The following is a 19,095-nucleotide window of genomic DNA, read 5'->3' on the forward strand; positions in this document are numbered from 1 at the left end:
TAGCACTTTCCAGCTACGCAGAACTTGAAGAACTAATCAAACACCCTGAAGGACTAGCTGAGGGACACATGAGCTTCATGCACACAACATTCTGAAAATCATACCAACCAGTTTAGGGCTTTTAGATTCTTCGATTTAAACACTCGCTCGGTGTGTTGGCTCCCAATTGGTCAGAGTAACGCTGGCCCACGGCAGCTGCTCACAAATGCGTACGAGCCTACACGCTACTTACACGCTGCCTTGCTTTGGGTCATGGTGAATTAGGAGGATGATTACACAGGAAGATTTTCTGTATTTTCAGCTTTGCTTTATTAGAGGGGTGGTGGATCGGGAAAGGCCACGCACCCCCCCACCCCCCCCCGTTCACTCACACCATTACATGGTGCCGCCACAGCACTCCGGTGAACAGCGATGCAAAGCACCGCATGGCTTTGGGCAACAGCACAGCTTTTCCCATTGGAAAAGCTGCTTCTTTTAAAACTCTCGCCGTTTTCAAAATGGTGGGGCAGAATTCGGGGAACAGCGATGCAAAGCCCGGCACAGGTTTGGTCAAGGGCAGAGCTTTCCCATTTACAGAGCTCCCTTTAAAACTCTCGCCGTTTTCAAAATGGTGATGCTGGAATCGTGAGCTCAAGATTCGAAAAGCAGCAGAACCATTTTTAACAGCTCGTACCGTCTACGTTCTTCTGATGGAACGGTCACGCAACTCGCGGTGTCACACACGCACCACACGCGTTAACCCACCCAGGCCGCCCAGGCCCGGCCCGCTGGGGCCCTTGCAGGGTGCCTGCAATCAGCCCTGCACAGAGGCGGCGGTGCCGCCAGCTCCGCGCTCCGCCTGCCCCGGCCCGTTACCGGGGCTCCCCCCGCGGCTGCCCTGCCGGGGGACGCTGCCCGGAGCCGCTGGCAGAGGCCGCCTGACGCACCCCGCGGCCCGTACTTAGCGCAGGCGGCGGCCGAGCGGCGCGGGGCGGGGCGGGGCTGCCGCGCAGGCGCCGTGGAGCGGCGCGCCCCGTCTCCCAGGGTACGGCGCGCCCGCGTCCCGTGGTTCCTTGCGGGCCGTGCGTCCCCTCTGACCCGGGCTCGTTGCTCCACCATCCGGGCTCTCGGCGCCATACGGGGAAGATGGCGGCGCTGCTCCCTGCCGAGTGGATAAAGAACTGGGAGAAAGGGGGCAAGAACGAGTTGTGAGTGCGGGGCCTCGGCGTGGGAAGGCGATGGGGCGCCGCCGGCCACCGGCCTGCGGCAGGGTGGAGAGACTTGGGCTTCGCCGCCGAGGGAGGCTGGGGGGGGGGGGGGCGGCGGGGAGGTGGGAGCGGGCGGGGAGGGCGCCGCTCGGGGCTGCGTCCTTGTTGCTGGGGCTTGGGGACGGAACCTGGTGGGGCGGGGGGCGCAGGCCGCCTTCCCATCCGGCTCGGCCTCCTCGGGGGTGGCTGACGCCCTCCGCCGAAGCTCGTCCCCCGTCGCTGGGCCTAGCTCTCCTGGCGCCCGTTGCCCGCGCCCTGAGCGCCCCCTTTCTGCCTCCGAGTCATATTTATCGGGTGTCGGGCTCCTCTTTAGCCGCCCCCCCGGGGTAGCACGGAGCCTGAAGCGTTGTTTCGCTGGCTCCGCGATGTTGACCTTTCTGGCAGAGGTCTCGGCCCCCGTCCCCACCTTTATACCTTTTCTGAGGGCACTAGCGCTGTAATCTTTCATTCAGGCAAGGTAGGATCAGCTAGTTGTTCCTATTTATCCTGCGAGGTAACCTTTGTGCACTCAGGGGGCTGTTTGCAGCTTCCCAGATCAATGCAGGTGTGCTAGGAGCTTTCCCCTTCAGGGCCTTCTGTGTATGTGTTTTAAGCAGTCTTAACTTGGCAGATTCACTATGCTGTGTTTCAGGAGTGCATCTGTTCAGGGGGTTGTTAACCAGTTTGTCCATTTCATGTTACTGTATTAGTTTGGGCAAGGGCATCCTGTGTACTAACTATATGTATTTGAATGCTGTTATTTTGATGCCTTCACGCACTTGTCTTTTTTTTGTTTTAACCAAAAAAACACTACAGTTCCAAATAGGGGTGTTTGGGGGATTACTTGGAGAAACGCTCTTTGATATTCATGCTTTCTGTTATTTTCTTTTGTTCATCTGTTTTAAAACGTTGTGCAGGTGTGGTAATGGTGTGCATTCAGTGCATGAAGAAAAAGGTCGTGGGGTAGAGAACAGAGAACATAGAGGCTCCCTGCATGAAGCACTGTTCTCCCCAGACCCTCCATTTTGTAGTGAAGGCCCCCCCCTTTTATAGCCATGTCATTTTTGGCTTTGAATTGTGCTAGAACTATTGTTACTTTAGCGTGTAAGATCAACGTGTTTTGATGTTAATGATAAAAGGCCAATGAAATGTCTTCAGTACCTGCATTTCCAACAGAAATAAAAGTGTTCAGGAGCCCCTGAACAATGCTGAGGTTTGCATTGCTTTTTTAATCTACTGCTTAGGATTTTATGGCAGTAGCTGAATTTGCACCCATGGCAGTATTTATGCAATAAACACAGATACCTTTTTATTGAACTTCAGAATTTAGAAATGTTTGTATGAATAGCAAAGAATAAAAAAGGTATACTGATACGTTTGAAAAATGCCCGTATGATTATAATAAAACATCTACTTTTATACATAACATATACATGTGGATGCACTTGCTAGGTTTTCTGTAATAGGTAAGTCATTTTTGCCTGAAGTAGTCACATATGATTATAATTTTTGTAATTTACCCTGTTGCCGTCATTGAGATTGTATGGAGTTCACCATGTATGGAGTGTTCAAGGATAGAAATTCCATAGTTTGATCACATAATGGCAGCTGCATTGTTTGCATTGACTTCTCAGAACCTCTATCTATGTAAGAGGCAAGTTACCTTAGCTTTTGGCCCGAATTGAACCTTTTATGATTCTCACCTTCCCCCAGAGCATAGTTCTTAACTACGATCGGAAGAAAGTGTTGTGGAACCAATAGAACGAAATTATAGGCTAGTTCTTGTATTTGTGGCATTTACACTTCATTTGGAATGCTGCTTAAATGCAGTTCCAGGCATGATTTCAAGAGTGGCTTGCAAAGGAAGCCATACGTTTAGGGGGAAAAAAAGAAATGATTGTGCCTGGATAACAGTTGTCAGTTTTTGCAGTGGTAGATTTGTAAGTATGTGGAGTATACAAACTTACTTTCTAGAAGCAAAAGAATCTGTAGCCACTATCTAGGGAACTTCTTAGGAAACAACTTTTTGGGGGGAATCTTCAGTGTGTAAATTTGCATTTATTTTTCCAGAGCTTCCTATCTACTCTTTTACTGGGGAAAAAAAATTATGATGCTTTCTTTCAAAAATGAAACACATTAAATTTTTTAAGCATTATTTAAAGTAAAAGGGGAATACCTGTAATGATACTTGTTATTTTTGAGCTATTTATCCAATGCAAATATGCCCAGAAGTATAAATTAGGTCTCGGCCTTACATCTAAGACACAATTACAGCCTCAGAGTTTGTGGTTCAAAGTTAAGACAATGCATGATATTGATAAACAAGTTAGAGTAGTGGGAAGGGGAAGGATACTGCAGAGGGACAAACCTGATATTTATAGTAAATACAGGATTTGCAAAAAGTTCAGAAGTTTGGATTTTCTTCTTCTGTGGAAGCCTGGTCTAATAAAGCCCGTGCATTGAAGTCAGAGAAATTCACTCTTATGTAGAGGGCCGTTGTTTTGTTTTTAAATGAAGGGGTGGGCTCATTTGGAGGGAGGCAAATACCAACTTTGTTAAAAAGTGAGGATTATAGGAAAAAAAACCTGAACAAAACGCCTTCATAATTAGCAGAAAGAAAAGCCCAAGATAGTGTTTTGGCACTTACTAGTTACCTAAATAAAAACAGTTTTATGTTTTGGGGGAATGTGAAAGTGTATTGAGAGAAGTAAATGATTTGGGTTTATTTGGTATTTCAGCTTCTACGGTGATTAATATAGGATGCTTAAGGTTATCTCTGTATGTTTGCTTTCCGAGTGGTATGGTGGTGGTCTGCCTATACCTGAAAACATACCAGATCTGTAATATTGCTGTAGTCTGTGGGAGATGATGTTATTGGGGTGGCAAGGAAGGAGAAAAAAAGGAAGAAGTTTGGTTTATGGAGAAAACAAAATATAGGGGTGTTTTAAAGAAATCCTACAAGGAAGTCAGTTTGCAACTGACTGATCTTTTGCTGTGGAAAATAATAAACTTTATTTTTGCTGATGTGATAGTTCATCACGATAAAACAGAAATATCCCAAACCCAGAAAGTAAGGATTTTGTATGTGTCTTAGAGTTTCATGTTAGATAGTAAGGCAACATTGTAGAGCTTGGGTAGCAGTGACCAGTCTGTTCCTAGAAATTGTTCAGAGACCTTGATCAAAACTGTACATGCTTTAAATTTGATTAATTGAACTATTGATTTGTAATAATATCTAACACCGATATGTAAATGTACATCATGATAGCTTCAAGTGCTCTTAGCTGTCAAAACTGTAAATGGGTGAGGATGTGGTCATCTTATCTGTCACTTTGTTTTGTTCAGACCCTCGTCTAAATATAGTTTATTAAATTATGTGTGTTTGTTTTGCTACTCTATATTGTATAGAGATTGAGTTGGGATCTGTGTATGACTGCTTATTATGCTGATCAGTCTAGACTCCTTGTACACCTATTTGTGTGTACTTACACTGTCCTTTGTAGTGGAATTGTGTATTGTTTTGTAGAGTGTCTTCCACAATAAGATGCTGGTCTATGATTGTAGCCCATATGGACATTTATAATATGCATTAAATGGCAAGGACTTAGTATTAGACTGGTACCTTGTTTTGTGATAAACACATTGAGGACCCTTTAATGTAGAAGTAAGGTTTTAATAATATACTTGGCTGGCAGTTTATGCAATATGTTAAGCCTCAGGATAAACTGAAGAAGCTTAACAGTTTGTGAAATTTTGAGACTTGATCTTTCAAGCACCCCTGATAGGTTTGTTACTTCCACGCAGAATGTCAGTGTTGAGTTGAAGGGCTGAGAGTCAGGAAAACAGTTTAGTTGTATTTTTGCCATCCTGACTGCAAAATGCAGTTGACTGTACTTTATCTCAATTAGAGAACTACCCACCCGCATCAGTTAAACTCATATACTTAAGCATATACTTAAATGTTTGCAGGCACATGCACTTTGTGACAATTACTGCCATATACTATGTGTGGGAGTGTAATTGAGGCTGTAGAACATTGCATATGAATTGGGAAACTTGGGTTCAGTTGATGACTCTGCCATGCAAGCTTGTTTGATAGGTGTTCAACACTGCTTCAGGATTTGTTGTTTAAGCAAATCTATCCCATCTTGGTCCAAAACAAATTTAATTTAAAACTTTGGTTTTCAGAGGTGATTCTATAACTTTTTAAAACTATTTTTACTTTCTAGGTTATCCTGGTTTTTTTATTGTATCTTATACGTTTTGCAGTTTTATTTTTGCGTGAAGCGATGTAGGTTTTAGTGGAGTAGGGAAGCTCTCTGTCCTAAGCTTGCAGTAAGGAACTACAAGATTAGAGTAATAAATGTTTCAAATGAACTCTTAATGGACAACAGACAGTTTGAGTCTGTTGAACTGAAAAGTGGACCTGATAAATTTCCATTGTCATGGGCAGTGTTTAAATGAGAAGGTATTGTGTGGCTGTTTTCCCAAGCTGGTTGGTTGTACTGATAGAGACGTTTTTATTCTTGTGAACATGAAAGTATTGCGATTTTAATTCTTGATGCTCTCAGTTAATCTCACAGTTTCTTGGTACTGGAAGGGAGGGCTTCTGCCTTCATTCACGAGGACTCTCTTTACTCTGATGCTTATCTGACCTCCTGGTAAGATGCTTCAGCTTGCAAAGTTGGCAGAAGACTTATTTTTTTTTTTACCAGTTTTCTGCCAGGTTTGTCAGTTTAACTGATTTAACTGACATGAGGGCTAGAACTCTGTGGCCAAGAAGGGAAGAAGCGTTGGTGAATGTGCATTTCTGCAGCATCAAACCATTAAATCAGGTCAGCTGTACTGCCTGACAGCACCTTCAGAAAAGGTCATCCTCCTTTGGAGTACCTGTATGAAAGAATATAAGCAGAATTATTAATTTAGATCCAAAGAGTAATATCAGAGTCATCTTTTCTGCTACCAAAACTTTCTCATGAAGACTTTCACGAAAAGAAAATTTTTAGGGTTCTTTTTTCCAGTTTAATAGTTCAGGGTTTTTTAATTACAAACATAAAGCAAGTTGTTTTACAGACTAATTTTAAATAAGGTTTCTTGTTACTTTGATCAAACAGATTTGTTTCTTGAAGTAATATGAAGTTGATAGTACTGTTTTGGTATTGCCTGAAAAGGGAATTGGAAGAGGTTAAAACTCTTATGTTGTATTAAGATGTACTTAAGTGAACGCTTCTGTCCAAGTAGACAGGGTTGTTGCTCGTGTAATGTGGTTGATGATACTACCTTATGACACAGGGGTCAAAGTGTGCATCTCAGTAGATAATTTTTTGGAATTGGATGTTTCACTTTGCTGTTACTTGTATACAGAGCTTAGAAATGAGTGCTTATATGGTAACTTATTTATGGAGGAGGAGTAATTAAAATTTAAGAAAATCTGATCGATCAAATTGATACACTGTTTGGGGATAGCTGGGAAAAAAATCTATTGCTGCTTTAAAAAAAGTGCACTTATCATTAATGAAAAATAAATTAAATTACCCATTCCTCTGTTTTTGCCATCTTTGCTCTGGTTAATTCCAAATATTGTGCATTCTCTTCAACAGCATTTAGAACATCTTAGCCATACCATTGCTTTTTGCGGAGCTAGCACATTTCTGCTGGTTACGTTGTATGTGAAACTGCCCATTTTCCAGTTGTCTTTAAAGGGTGCATATACCTTGTATTTGCTAATTACAATCCTTTGATTGCTGGAACAGCTGTTCAGTCCTGCTAGAGAGGTAATAAACGGCATAGGATGCAAATAGAATGAATGACAGATTGCTACAGAATCCTTTTTTACTGTTTATTTTTGATGATAAGCCTCTAATAATTCTAAACACCTGCTTTACTTGAGAACATGCTTAAGAATTGCTCCCACAGGAAATTGTGGTCTTGCCATCTTATGTAGGAATACGATGTAGCTCTGATACCAGCTTCAGTTTCTGCACATGAAAGACTTTTTGACGAAAAATATGTGAAACTTACGGTTGAAAACTTGAAAGTGTGAAGAAAATTGTTAAGATATTAACTGGCCTATGTTATAATATAGGTAAATCACTACTATTTTTGAAGTACGAAACTGCTTTTGAAACCTCGTGCTGAGGTGACTGTGGTGGAGAGGGAAAATCCTTGTAGCTTGGAAGCATCTCCGTTTCTAAGCCATCAGTGTAGTGGAGAGGCCTGCTCTTTAAGCATTTATTTTATAATGCACAGAGCTGTTATTTCATGGAGCCATATGTACAGTATTTAGTGTACTTTTTACATATAGCTAATTTGATTGAGGGAGCCTCAGGAGACAATGTAACATGACAGGTCTTTGCATCCTGTAATGGATTCCCTTAGTGACTGTCTCACCACTGATAAAACACTGCATCAGGAAGTCATGCATGTGTTTTAATGTTAAAATTTTTTACAGGCCAGAGTTTGAAAACTGTGATAGTACTTCCATGAGAAGCATTTCCTTATTGGTTAACAACAGTAGGTTAATGCTAGCGCTTCCATGTTTCCTTTCACATTAAAATTGCCTAGTGTACTCACTTTTCTGTGTGTAAGTATGTGTAATGTTAGGAATAATATTTTTTTTGAAGTATATGATATATATGTGTGAGATCTATTGGGAAACTTGTATTTCTTTGCTGTGCAATTTCTGTGAATTAGTGTTTATGAAAGTTAAAATGTAGTCAGCCATTTAAACTACCCAAATTTAAAGTATTTTAGCCAGAACAACAACAAAAAAAGCCTCCAAACATTTTTGTGTGTATGCTAATCTCTATTTTTATGTTTTTAATTTTTTTAATATTTTTTCTGTTTCAGTGTGCAACTATGTCGCACTCTCAGTGAAAACAAAAGCCATGATAGTATGGGTTTCAGAGGTAGGTTGTGCGGGTTTTTTGTGGTTCTTAAAATAAAAAAAAGGTGGTTCTTAAAAAAAGGCCTTGGAAAGAGTTGATCATGGTACATCTGCATGTATCTGGTTGGAATATTCCTGTACGGTGATCATTGATCATTAATACATGCTAAAGATGAATACTACAGATAGTAAGGCAATACAAACATCCACAACTAATTTGTCTTCAGATGTCCAGGTAAGAGATTTCTTAGACAGTAGTTAAGTGGTGGTGGGGTAGTCCATTATTTGGTCTGTGTTGTAGAAAATTCAATTCCTTTTTGCAGACTCAAATACAGTTTTATTCTAAAAGTTATATGTATGAACACTACCGTATGCAAGTGTACTTGTATACTGCAGAAAGTAATTTTTACAGCAATGCCTGAGTTAGAGACTTTCTCCTTTGTTAGTGAACGACACTGCTGTCTTCAAGTTTTAAATTCTCACTTTAAAAAAATCTTTGGTCTTTGCAGAAAGATTAAATTTTTCTTTGCATTGCTGAATCTGTTGGAAGAAAAGCTTCCGTATTACTAAGACCACAAATGTGCTATGCTGTTCAGATGGTGTTTTGAGCTCCTGCTAGAATAGTCATAATGGGCAATTGTAATAGAAGAAAAGAGAAACCAAAATGTTTCAATGTAAATTATAAGTAATACTGTTAAGTACAAAGAACTTACTATTGAACAAAGCTACACCATTATTCCCAAAGTTTTTGAAGAAAGGTCAGCAGATGTTCTCTGTTCTAGATGCAGATGGACAATCGCTATATGCTGTTGCTTGTTTTTTTTTTTAAATCTGTCCTTGTCAGGATCTAAAATATCCAGTGGGAATTACTAGATAGATACATGCAGTGGCTATATTGGAGGAATTACTATACAGAAATAGTTTAAGTCCTTCTGGTCATGGAAGAAAACCCTGAAAATACAGATAATTTGGAGTGAGGTACCGAGATGCTGACTGCTAAGAATTTGAGTCCACATGACCCACATCCAGTTCTGAAAACTGCACTGGCTGTTATGCCTTTACGGTTCCAGAAGGGCATTTATTGAGGTCCCATATACCACAAGCTTATGGAGACAGGCCAGGTTTTGGTGGTGTACCTATGTAACAAATACCCCATCATGTGGGGAGCCACTTGCAGAGAGAGACATGTTTGGGGCTATGCTTATAGTTTGTTTGGGTTCATCATAAATTATTAAATTGGGTACTGCACCAAACTGCTTGAATTTGCCTTCAAAATAGTAGAATTATATTTTACATAGCATTGGTGGCTAAACCAATCCTGCTATATTCAGATCTTCAGCAATTAATATTCTTTGCCAAAAGCATTGTGATAGGTAAAATTAACCTATCAATTTAAAAAAGAAATAAATCTACTTTTAATGCAGCTACAGTGCTCTGCAGTCACCAAGTTATCAAGTACCTGCTTTAAGTCATTAAGATCTGTAACTTTTATACCCGTTGTGAATATTGAGTAAACCACATGGTACAAGTGCAAGGTGAAAGTATTGGGTTTGATTATTTTTCACATACTAAAAAAGTATAGCAGCATTGTGGTGTATTCAAGAACAATTCCTTACGAGTTTACCATAGTAGTTTTTGCAACCACTATTTTTAACGTGGCAAGATTTTTTCAAATGCTGTATCTCAGTTTAGTGTTTCAGCTTAATGTAAGCTTTTGTAAAGCAGCATTCTTCAGTTATTGGAGACTTCCCTTAAAAAAAAAAATCCTCATTAAGTATTTTTTTCCAATTACATTTTACTTTCTCCAAGAGAAGTGGTTCTTGAGAGCATATCTGTGTTGAGATACGATTAGGAAAAAGTACTGTAATGTTTCCTGTGTATTGTATTTTTATGCGTATGTATAATATATTTATGTGAATTATGAGTCTTGGCAGTTGGTTTAGGAAAGACAGATTTAACTTAAGCTTTTATGTGCAGAACTGTAGTTTTTCATTTCATTTTATTGTTATTACATAAACTCCCTAGGGAAAGTGTATTGTCTCTCTTCTGTCTGCTTGTGTGAAGTCTTAGATATTGATGCTATATTTAATCTATCAGCAGTAATAAAGTAATCCCAGTCATTGGTAAAAGAAGCATATCCTCTCTACTTGCAGGGTGTCTGAAGTCTACAGGATTATTGTAAACATTGCTCTAAAAGTTACCAAAGATTACCTAACGATGTTCCTTAATGTTTTCTTTCAATAGATATCCAACAGGCTTTGTACGAGCTTGCATACCATGTTGTCAGAGGAAACTTGAAGCATGATCAAGCTTCTAATGTTCTTGGTGATGTCATAGTAAGTAGATATTTTTAATAGTTGCATGCTTACCAAATTTCTAGTTTGTTATAAAAATCTGAATGAAAATCAAGTAGGATAGTGTTGAACAGACTTGGTTTTCCATATCTAAAAAGTTGTTGTCCTTGTCAATTTCTTTTTCTTCATTTGTGTGCACTTGAAATATATGTAGTTTGTCAGTGGTTTTTTTTTTCCCTACTTTTTGTGGGAAGGAATAGATATATTCATTTTAGGAGAAATTAAATGTTTTTTTAAAAGGCATGTGAAGACTGACATTTTAAATAAATGCTAAAAATAGGTTTCACTAGCTTATGCAGCTTGTCTGTGATGCCACCTACTGGTTTTTATAATTTACGTCTATCTTAGTGTAACAATGTGTGTGTGCCATTTTACTATTGAGAGGTCTTAAGTCCCCTGTCTGCCTTTAAAATAATGCATTAGACTTATTTTAAGAAAAATCTTTTTCAAACAGAAACTACTTTGAATAAATAGAGGAAGTAGGGAAAAGAGTATTTTCTTCTAAACTTCTAAGATTACCAAATGTTAGTGTTCAAAAATAAAGTGAAAAAAATACGCTTTAAAATATTGAAAACAATAGTTTCTTTTTCTTTGTAAGTTAGACTGCTGTTTTGTGTGTAGAACATTACAAAAAATGTTTTGCAGTGATCTATTCTAGGATAACCTTTCTAGGTTTTTAAACTTCTGCATTGGGTTTGAGAGAAGTCAAAGCTGAGGTGCACATGCTATTGGGGTAGCATGTGTTAATGTTTGATCTTTAGTTACTGTAGGAAAATGTAATTTGTTGGCTGCTTGAGAAAGTGTAGCTTCCTCTTTGGGCTGGTGCTGATCTTTACACAGGGAGTTCCGCTTTGGTAGAGAAGTGGAGGCATTTACTGGAGGATTTTGTCCTTCTCCACTAGATACTCTTTTAAATTACATCGAAATGTTATGTTATTTCATTACATATTAATAATTAGTACAGCACTTAACGTTAGTCAATAATTGAGCCTCTGAATTATTAATTAACATAACTTTGTTATTAGTATCAGCAATAATATATATTATTAATTAATGTGAACTTACTTCATAATGAAGTGTTGTTTTGTGTAATGGATTAAGAATTTCCTAAGTGTACACATGTGAATTTGTGTGTTCACTAAGCACGAACTTTTTCCTTTTTAGGAATTCCGGGAAGACATGCCCTCCATCCTAGCTGATGTATTCTGTATATTAGGTAAGTTGGGTTTCCTTCCTTTCAGCATTGCCTCAGATATGGAGAAATACATGCTTACTTCTTCAGGAAACTTCATTAAATCTGTAAAGCATGAGTTCTGTTTACAAAGTATGTGTTGATTCTTCCTCGGTGTATCTGTATGTCAGTTGTTAACGTGTTTTCATTCTGCTTTGTTCTGTTATAGTTTCCAGAAACTTAGCTATTAAAGGCAGTGGAAACTGATCTGTCAAGAATAGTTAAAGGAGCTAGCTTTTAAGAATGTTGGGTGTTAGCTAATGGAACTGGTGACTTAGTGTTGTTATCATTCTTTTAAGTGCTTTAAATCAAAGTTGACGTCCTGGTAGGGACATCCTCTGTTCTGTTCTCAGAATGTGTTCTGTAAATATTTGTATCTGTACTGTCACTCTTAGTGAAATGAAGCTTGTGCTAATTGTCCAGAAATCTAAAGGCAAACAGTATCATTTTCCAAGTCACTGTCTGCCAGCTGAGCAGGTTTTAAAGATATGTACTTATTCTGGTATTAACTTTGGGATTTTTATGTTGTGATGTCTTCATCATGGAGCCTGGTTTGTTCTGTATACTGAAAGAGTGTGGCATCTTCTGTGCTGTGGCTGCCTGTGCAGAGATGCACCTCGTTAAGTTTCCATATGCAGCCTCAGTTCTGTAACATGTAAAAGATTAATTTTGACTTTGTTTTATTCATAATGTTTCGTTCTGTGTACTTCTATCATCTTTTGTAATGATTTGTTTTTATAATGTAGTATTACATCGATACCCTTTTGGTTTTGAGCTGGGTTAGAAAACTTTGATTAGTTGTTTCAACTACTTGAATAACTGAAACTAGTTATTTGTCTGCCTCTTTTTCCATATTTTTTTTCCCCCTCCTTCCCTTCAAATTAGTATGTACCAAATGCCATGCCTCCACTAGCAGCAGAGCAATAAATATATGGCTAAGAAGCTATGTTTCAGACTCTGGGACAAAGGACATTTGAAAACTTCTTGCTTGTTTTTAATGAGTTTTCTCTTGACACTTTTTCCCTCTAACCGGTAACTGCTACTGTCGGGACTTTTTTTTCCCCCCCTAATGTCGTCAACTTAGCTAATGTGCTTCAATGTGTGAGAATTTTTATTTACCCACTTTATCCCTTCATCCGCATCCCTAGACTGATTTTTTTTCTGCAGATTCTTTGGCTGAGAGGCTTGGCTGCTAGGGTCCAGACTGATGTGACAAGTCTGCCTCCACTGTCGTCCTCCTGCAGCATTGTTTTTCAGTCTGTTTTGAGGCTGCTTTCTCAAGAGTTTTGTTGTTCATGTTTTCTCTGTGGGTCTAGTCTTTCTGTTGGTTTGTGAGATTTTTTTTTTTTTTTGGGTGTGGATGTATTTTTTCATGATGTCTGTTTGCCTTGCATTCTTCTATTGAATTTTGCACTCCTTCTGCAGATCCTTGCTTCCTGTAACATGCTTTTTAAAACTACTTTAGACAGGTGTGCTTCCTTGGCCATTGTTTTATGGCTTGTCTTCTCATAGGAGTGGATTTGTGAATTGCATTTGATAGTTGACAATGCAAAAGAAAAGAATGGAAATCCAGAGTTATAGATAGTAAAAGACTGCAGACCAGGCGGTACATGGTAGTTACTCTGAAGACACGGAGGAAGAGACTAGAACATTACATTAAGGCTAGGATTATTTTCAGCAATTCATACTTCACTTCATGCTTAGTGGTTCTGAATGCTTGCTGTAAGCCTTATTGTGACAGAGAAGGGCAAGAAAGAAATGTTATGGCATTCTTCTGATTTCTGTTTTACCTTTTCAATGAGTTTGGTGGATGTGGCTAAGTTGTCATGAAAATACAACATGGACCTTAAGGTAGATGATTAGGTGGAAAGTGACAAGAAGCTAGACAAGCTGCTTTGTTTGCATTGTGTTCTCAATAGCATTTATCTGAATACTTAGAAAAAGAAGAAACTTAGAAATTCCACAAGTAAATGATTTCTTTTTCCCCTTTTTTTCATCTTCTTTTATACTAGATATTGAGACAAGTTGTTTAGAAGAGAAAAGTAAGAGGGATCATTTTACCCAACTGGTATTAGCCTGTTTGGTAAGTTCCACCTAGAAAGTCTTTTGGTAAAAGTATATGTCAAAATCTGACAAAAATCAGCGAGTTTGAAGCTTGCTTTTTTTTTTCTTTTGCAAAAAAAGGCTATTAGAATGTTTGAATAAATTCCCAAATAATTTAAGAATGCATCTTCAAAGTGTTGTGGTAGAGTAATATAGTTGCCTCTTGAATGATTTGAAGAGTTTTGAGGGAACTTAAATTTTTCCCACTGTCAGTTTAACAGAACTTTCGCCTCCACAGTATGTTTTGAGTTGGACTTCTTCTTTATGCAGCCTTCTCTGTCTTTAGAAGTGGCATTTCTAACCACATGGAATAAGTGTGATTAGTAGGATAATTCAGCATTATTTTCATAATAAGGCTTTTCTCCCAGAATATGGGAGATAATGGGTATAAGCTTTGTAAGTATGCAGTTCTTCGTAATATTACTAGATGCTATGCAACATATACTTTGTAACCAGCAATTAGATTCTAGGACATGTTTCTTCAAGGTGCTCTTGCATATAAAATCTACCACTGTAAAATTCCAATTACAGTTAAATAGCTTCTTGCTTTTGTCCACTTCTATGTTTGAAGCAGAATGCATTTAGTATCATGGTATATCATGATATTTGAATGTTTTTTTTCTATTCAGAATCATGTAGCCTAATTGACAAATTTGCTGTGGTTTTGGTGTTTTTTAGTATCTTGTATCTGACACTGTTCTAAAGGAGCGTTTAGATCCAGAGACCCTGGAGTCATTAGGACTTATCAAGCAGTCTCAACAATTCAATCAGAAATCTGTTAAAATAAAGACAAAACTGTTGTAAGTATTGGGGCAGGGGTTGTTTGGGGAGTGGGTGAGAAGGGGCAATGGTATTTAGTCTGGTAACAATGTTTTCTAATAGTGTGTAATGTTTATTTCAATAAAATACTAGATTTTCTTTGGGAAATATGTTTTGTCACACTTGAACTTGTTGACAAAAGAACCTCGTTAGCTCTCTTGGTTTTCAAACTCGAGAAACAACATCTTTTTTGATGTGACCTATTGCTATGGTTCTTGCTTGCAGTGATTCCATATCTGCAGATTAAATAATTAATACTTAAATTCACATTTGTCACAAAATTATCAAGTATAAGAAAATTAATTGTTGCTGTTGCATCAGTTAAGCAGAGGCATTTGTTTTCATAAATAAGCAAATGTTATGATAGTTTAGGCAACACAGGATATATTTTTGTGATGTGTGTTTAGTTTTTGTCTCTGCATCCAGTGTTTTAGTCTCAATCTCAAAGAACACCACTAGAAACTAGAATAGGTCTGTAAGCACAGACTTTTACAGGGCGGTTCTCCAGCACAGTGTGCAACATCAAGCTTTACTGTTACGTATAAGCATAATCTTGCTATTAAATGGTCTGCATTTGAAAGAAAAGAAGAGCTGGATTTGTTTGGAGAACACTTGCTACCTTGCAGGTATTCATTGTGCTGCATTCTATACTTTTTGCAATAGCTCAGTTAAATTACAGATTGTTAAAAATCTGTGCAAAATCAGAATTTTATATAAAAAATTTAATACTGATAAAGGCATAAATACGCTTCACTGTACATTTGTGTAATGCATTAGTGTTTAATTTCTGTGTGTTTGCAGTTATAAGCAACAGAAGTTTAACTTGTTACGAGAGGAGAATGAAGGTTATGCGAAACTCATTGCAGAACTGGGGCAAGACTTATCTGGAAATATCACTAGTGATTTAATCCTTGAAAATATCAAATCTTTAATAGGTAAGGAATTTGTGTAAGGAATATGGGCACTGGTTTTCCTACATGGTCTTACGAGTGCAAATGGTGATTTCAGACTATTGCTTGAGATCATCTGTGGATCCAATAATGTGCCATGAGGGTGTGTAGTGCAATTGTAACATGTTGGTATATCACCTTGCATAGAATTATGACACTTGGAAGTTCCTATTCCTGTGCATAATTAATTTGGGGAATGCTGTGTAGTTAATTTAGATACTGAATTTATGGTATTGCTCAAATATGCACACTGTGATTTTGATTCATTTCAGCAGTATTTTTTGAGGGTGTGCTTCTCATCTCTTAGCAGGCAGATTGGAGTGTAACAAAGTAATACTTTTTGCTGTTTTAAAGTACTCAGTTCAATGCATGAATATTCTTTTAGTCTTAAAGAAGTTGAATAAGTGATTCCTTATGAAAAGAAATGAGAAATAGTAAATATTCTTCCTATATCTACTTTGTAATTTGTCCATGTTTGAGTCTTGGGGGGAGTGTCACAATCAAAGTGCAAAGTATGTTAAAAATGGGAAATATCTGTAATTCCCCATATTTTACACTCCATTTTTGAATGGAATTTTATACAATAGATTGTTTGCACTGGTGCCTGTTTCATATGGTGCCAGTGCAGTAATGGTCAAAAGGCTATGCTGCTATTTTATAAAAGGTAATTTTTTTTTCATCTGTTTTTTCACTTGTTTTCACAGAGTTTTGCCTGAGACAGTCAAATCCCTGTAATAATACTACTTGTTTCAGAACAGAGCTAGAGAAGAGGATGTTTTTGCTAGTTATTACAGGAAAAAATACATACAGTTTGACAAACTTTATGACAAAACATTCTTCCATCTTCTGGAATTTTAGGAATTGCAAAGACTTCCTATAAATTGTCAATTCTTTTAACGCACTGACTTGCAGTAGGTCCTGGTGTAGTGGAAATAGCTTTTGGGAAGGAAAGACTGATGCATTTATATACCTGTATAGTGAATGTGCCTGGATAAAATTTCTCATGGCGCAGTGAAGAAAATAGTCTAGGTCTGGATTCTTTTGATATAGGTAAAAGTTCTCTCTCGAGCATGTCTCCGGGGAAAAATGTATATAATAAGATAATACAGGTGAAATTACAACATTGGCTTACCTGATCTATATTTTTGTTCTTGCTCCCCTCAAAATAAACAAACTGTTCTCCCTAATGCTAGCAATAATACTGAATTGACAGGACAGTACGACATGGATTATGGTCTAGCTTAAACCAGAACAGTCTTTGGGTGTAAAATCGTTTATAGCTGTCTGATTTGTGTGACTGCATGAATACGTGTGCCACCAGAAGGGGAGAGGAAGCAGCCCATGCCTTTTGCTGGCAGCGTGGTATTAGTGAGTTTGGGTTTTTACTAATTAAATGTTTGCCTTCAGGTAGTAATTTCTAGTTTTTCTGTAATCTGAATTGAAAATTCTATTTAGTATCTTTGCCTAGTTCAGTATTTGGCACAAGTCAAGGTGATCGATGCTGTATTTACAGATGATCCAGATTACTGTGCTGTACATAAATCCAGGTTCAATTTGAACTGAAAAGAATTAACTTTAAAAACGAATGCATTGTGGTTTAGTAACAGAATGGGGATTAAAAACAGTAATGCTAAGCTTTTCTACTCTGTTGTTCTCTACCTAGGATGTTTTAACCTTGATCCTAACAGAGTTTTGGATATTATCCTAGAAGTCTATGAGTGCAGGCCTGAATATGATGACTTCTTTGTACCACTGATAGAGTCTTACATGTACATGTGTGAACCTCAAACTCTATGCCATATCCTTGGGTTCAAATTCAAATTTTATCAGGTAAAGTATTTCCATTCTTTTGTTCTTGGTGTTTGGTTGTACTCAGTGTTGAACTGCAGCCAGTGATAACAGTTTTTTGCTGTAATTTTTTTTTTGTACTTAGAAGTAGTTTTAAAGTTGTGAAATTCTAGTATTGAAAGCAGTAATTTCATTATTTGAGTGGAAGTCTCTAATGTATTTTAGAGGAGAACGCTTAGCATTCTCCAAGACAGCTGCAAACAATCTTGATACGTGCCATTTGAACTTGCATAGTTATGTAAGGACTGGAATTAACAGAGATTGTACCTTATAAACAAAAGACTTGTCCCCACTAGTGAAGAGCATGTTTGCAAGGGAGTCATGATATATCGAATAGTCAAGTTTTTTTTAAATGTATGGTTAGGAATTGTATACAAGCAGCGCAAGGTGTGCAGATAGTTGAATGGGTTTTTTTCTGAAAATTCTGGTTGTGTATTGTGGTAAAGTCTAGTGGCTTTGGAGTAGTAGCAGTTAAATGGCATGGTAACAAGGAGAACTGTGGGTTAGTATGTTGCATCTGAACTTTGAGTAGTTTCTTCTCTGTTTCATGACCTTCTGCAGTGGTCTGCTTTTTTCTTAAATTTACAATCTTGTCCTGTTCAGGATCCAAGTGGTGAGACGCCTTCTTCCTTATACAGAGTTGCTGCTGTCCTTTTGCAACATAATCTCATAGATTTGGAGGATCTTTATGTTCATGTAAGTGACAGTCCTACTCTGTCAGGTGCCAAAACTAAGAAAATTTTAAAAAGCCAGGTTTTTTTTACCTTATTCCTAAAGCTGCGGATTTGGGACATCTGTGTCATACCTGTATATATATATGTGTTTAATTTCCGGTGCTTTCTAATGCTACGTACTCAAATAAACACACACTGAAATACGAATGCTGATACACTTTCTTTGAATTATCTGTGTAGCATCCTTCAGATTGCTTACCTTCTGTCTGAATAGGAGGTAGGAGGTAAATGCCTAAGTATGCTTTAAATGCCTGAGTAACCTTGCTTAAGACCTAGACCCTTTGAGTGTTTTGCTTTACAAGATCAAATTTTGCAAAAAGTGGTAGGGCAGTTGGCTCCTAACTTTCTTTGTTTAGTTTAATAGTAGGATTGGGTTTTTTTTTAACTCTTACATGTTCCTGATTAGGCCTCTCATTCCATCTACAATCTGAGCATTTGTTAGGTTGAAAGAGGAAATGAGTTAACATGTTCAGATTTAGTCAGACACTCTTATCCTTTCCAGTCTGACAGTCTTACTGACCAACATAGAAGTTTGACAGATAGTAAACAGAATGTTACAGTTATCAACATAATTTTACATTATACTTGAATTCTTAATTTCATAATACCTATTAAGACTCAGCTATTCCACTGAAATGAAGGAAATGAGCTCTAGTTACAGCTATGGAAACTTTGGAATGTAGTCCTGCCATTAATTTGTGTGGCAGTTAATAGCATTAATCACAATCTGACTTGTCAGTAACTGTCTCTGACTTCGTGTGAGTATTTTGGCTTAAAATGCGTTGGGCGGAGCATGAGTAGGAGTGCATGTCTCGGATAATTAGTGTGGAGGGAAGAATGCGTGATAGTAATGCAAGTTTGTTAGGGAATGTTTGTAAGCTTACAAAACAAATGCTCAGGCTCAGAGTTACAGTGGCCTGTGCAATTCCAGCTCAGACCTGTGT

The 19,095-nt window shown here is 38.1% G+C and overlaps 1 protein-coding gene across 5 annotated transcripts in view; it reads left to right on the plus strand.

The window, feature by feature from the left end:
• The first annotated feature begins 1,029 nt into the window (after positions 1 to 1,029).
• The window catches only part of THOC2 (THO complex subunit 2), a 55,520-nt gene continuing 37,454 nt past the window's right edge, over positions 1,030 to 19,095 (plus strand). For all 5 annotated transcript variants that reach the window (XR_008735190.1, XR_008735191.1, XM_055727151.1 and 2 more), the window contains exons 1-9: positions 1,030 to 1,187; positions 8,076 to 8,134; positions 10,357 to 10,448; positions 11,631 to 11,682; positions 13,710 to 13,780; positions 14,479 to 14,600; positions 15,421 to 15,554; positions 17,233 to 17,399; positions 18,021 to 18,113. Coding sequence is in view for 3 of the 5 variants with exons in the window: in XM_055727151.1 (XP_055583126.1) it covers positions 1,126 to 1,187; positions 8,076 to 8,134; positions 10,357 to 10,448; positions 11,631 to 11,682; positions 13,710 to 13,780; positions 14,479 to 14,600; positions 15,421 to 15,554; positions 17,233 to 17,399; positions 18,021 to 18,113 (852 nt within the window). In the remaining 2 variants the exon portion in view is untranslated. The remainder of the gene's footprint in view (positions 1,188 to 8,075; positions 8,135 to 10,356; positions 10,449 to 11,630; positions 11,683 to 13,709; positions 13,781 to 14,478; positions 14,601 to 15,420; positions 15,555 to 17,232; positions 17,400 to 18,020; positions 18,114 to 19,095) is intronic.

This window comes from Falco cherrug, chromosome 15 (assembly GCF_023634085.1).
Source record: "Falco cherrug isolate bFalChe1 chromosome 15, bFalChe1.pri, whole genome shotgun sequence".
Classification (NCBI taxonomy): Eukaryota; Metazoa; Chordata; class Aves; order Falconiformes; family Falconidae; genus Falco; species Falco cherrug.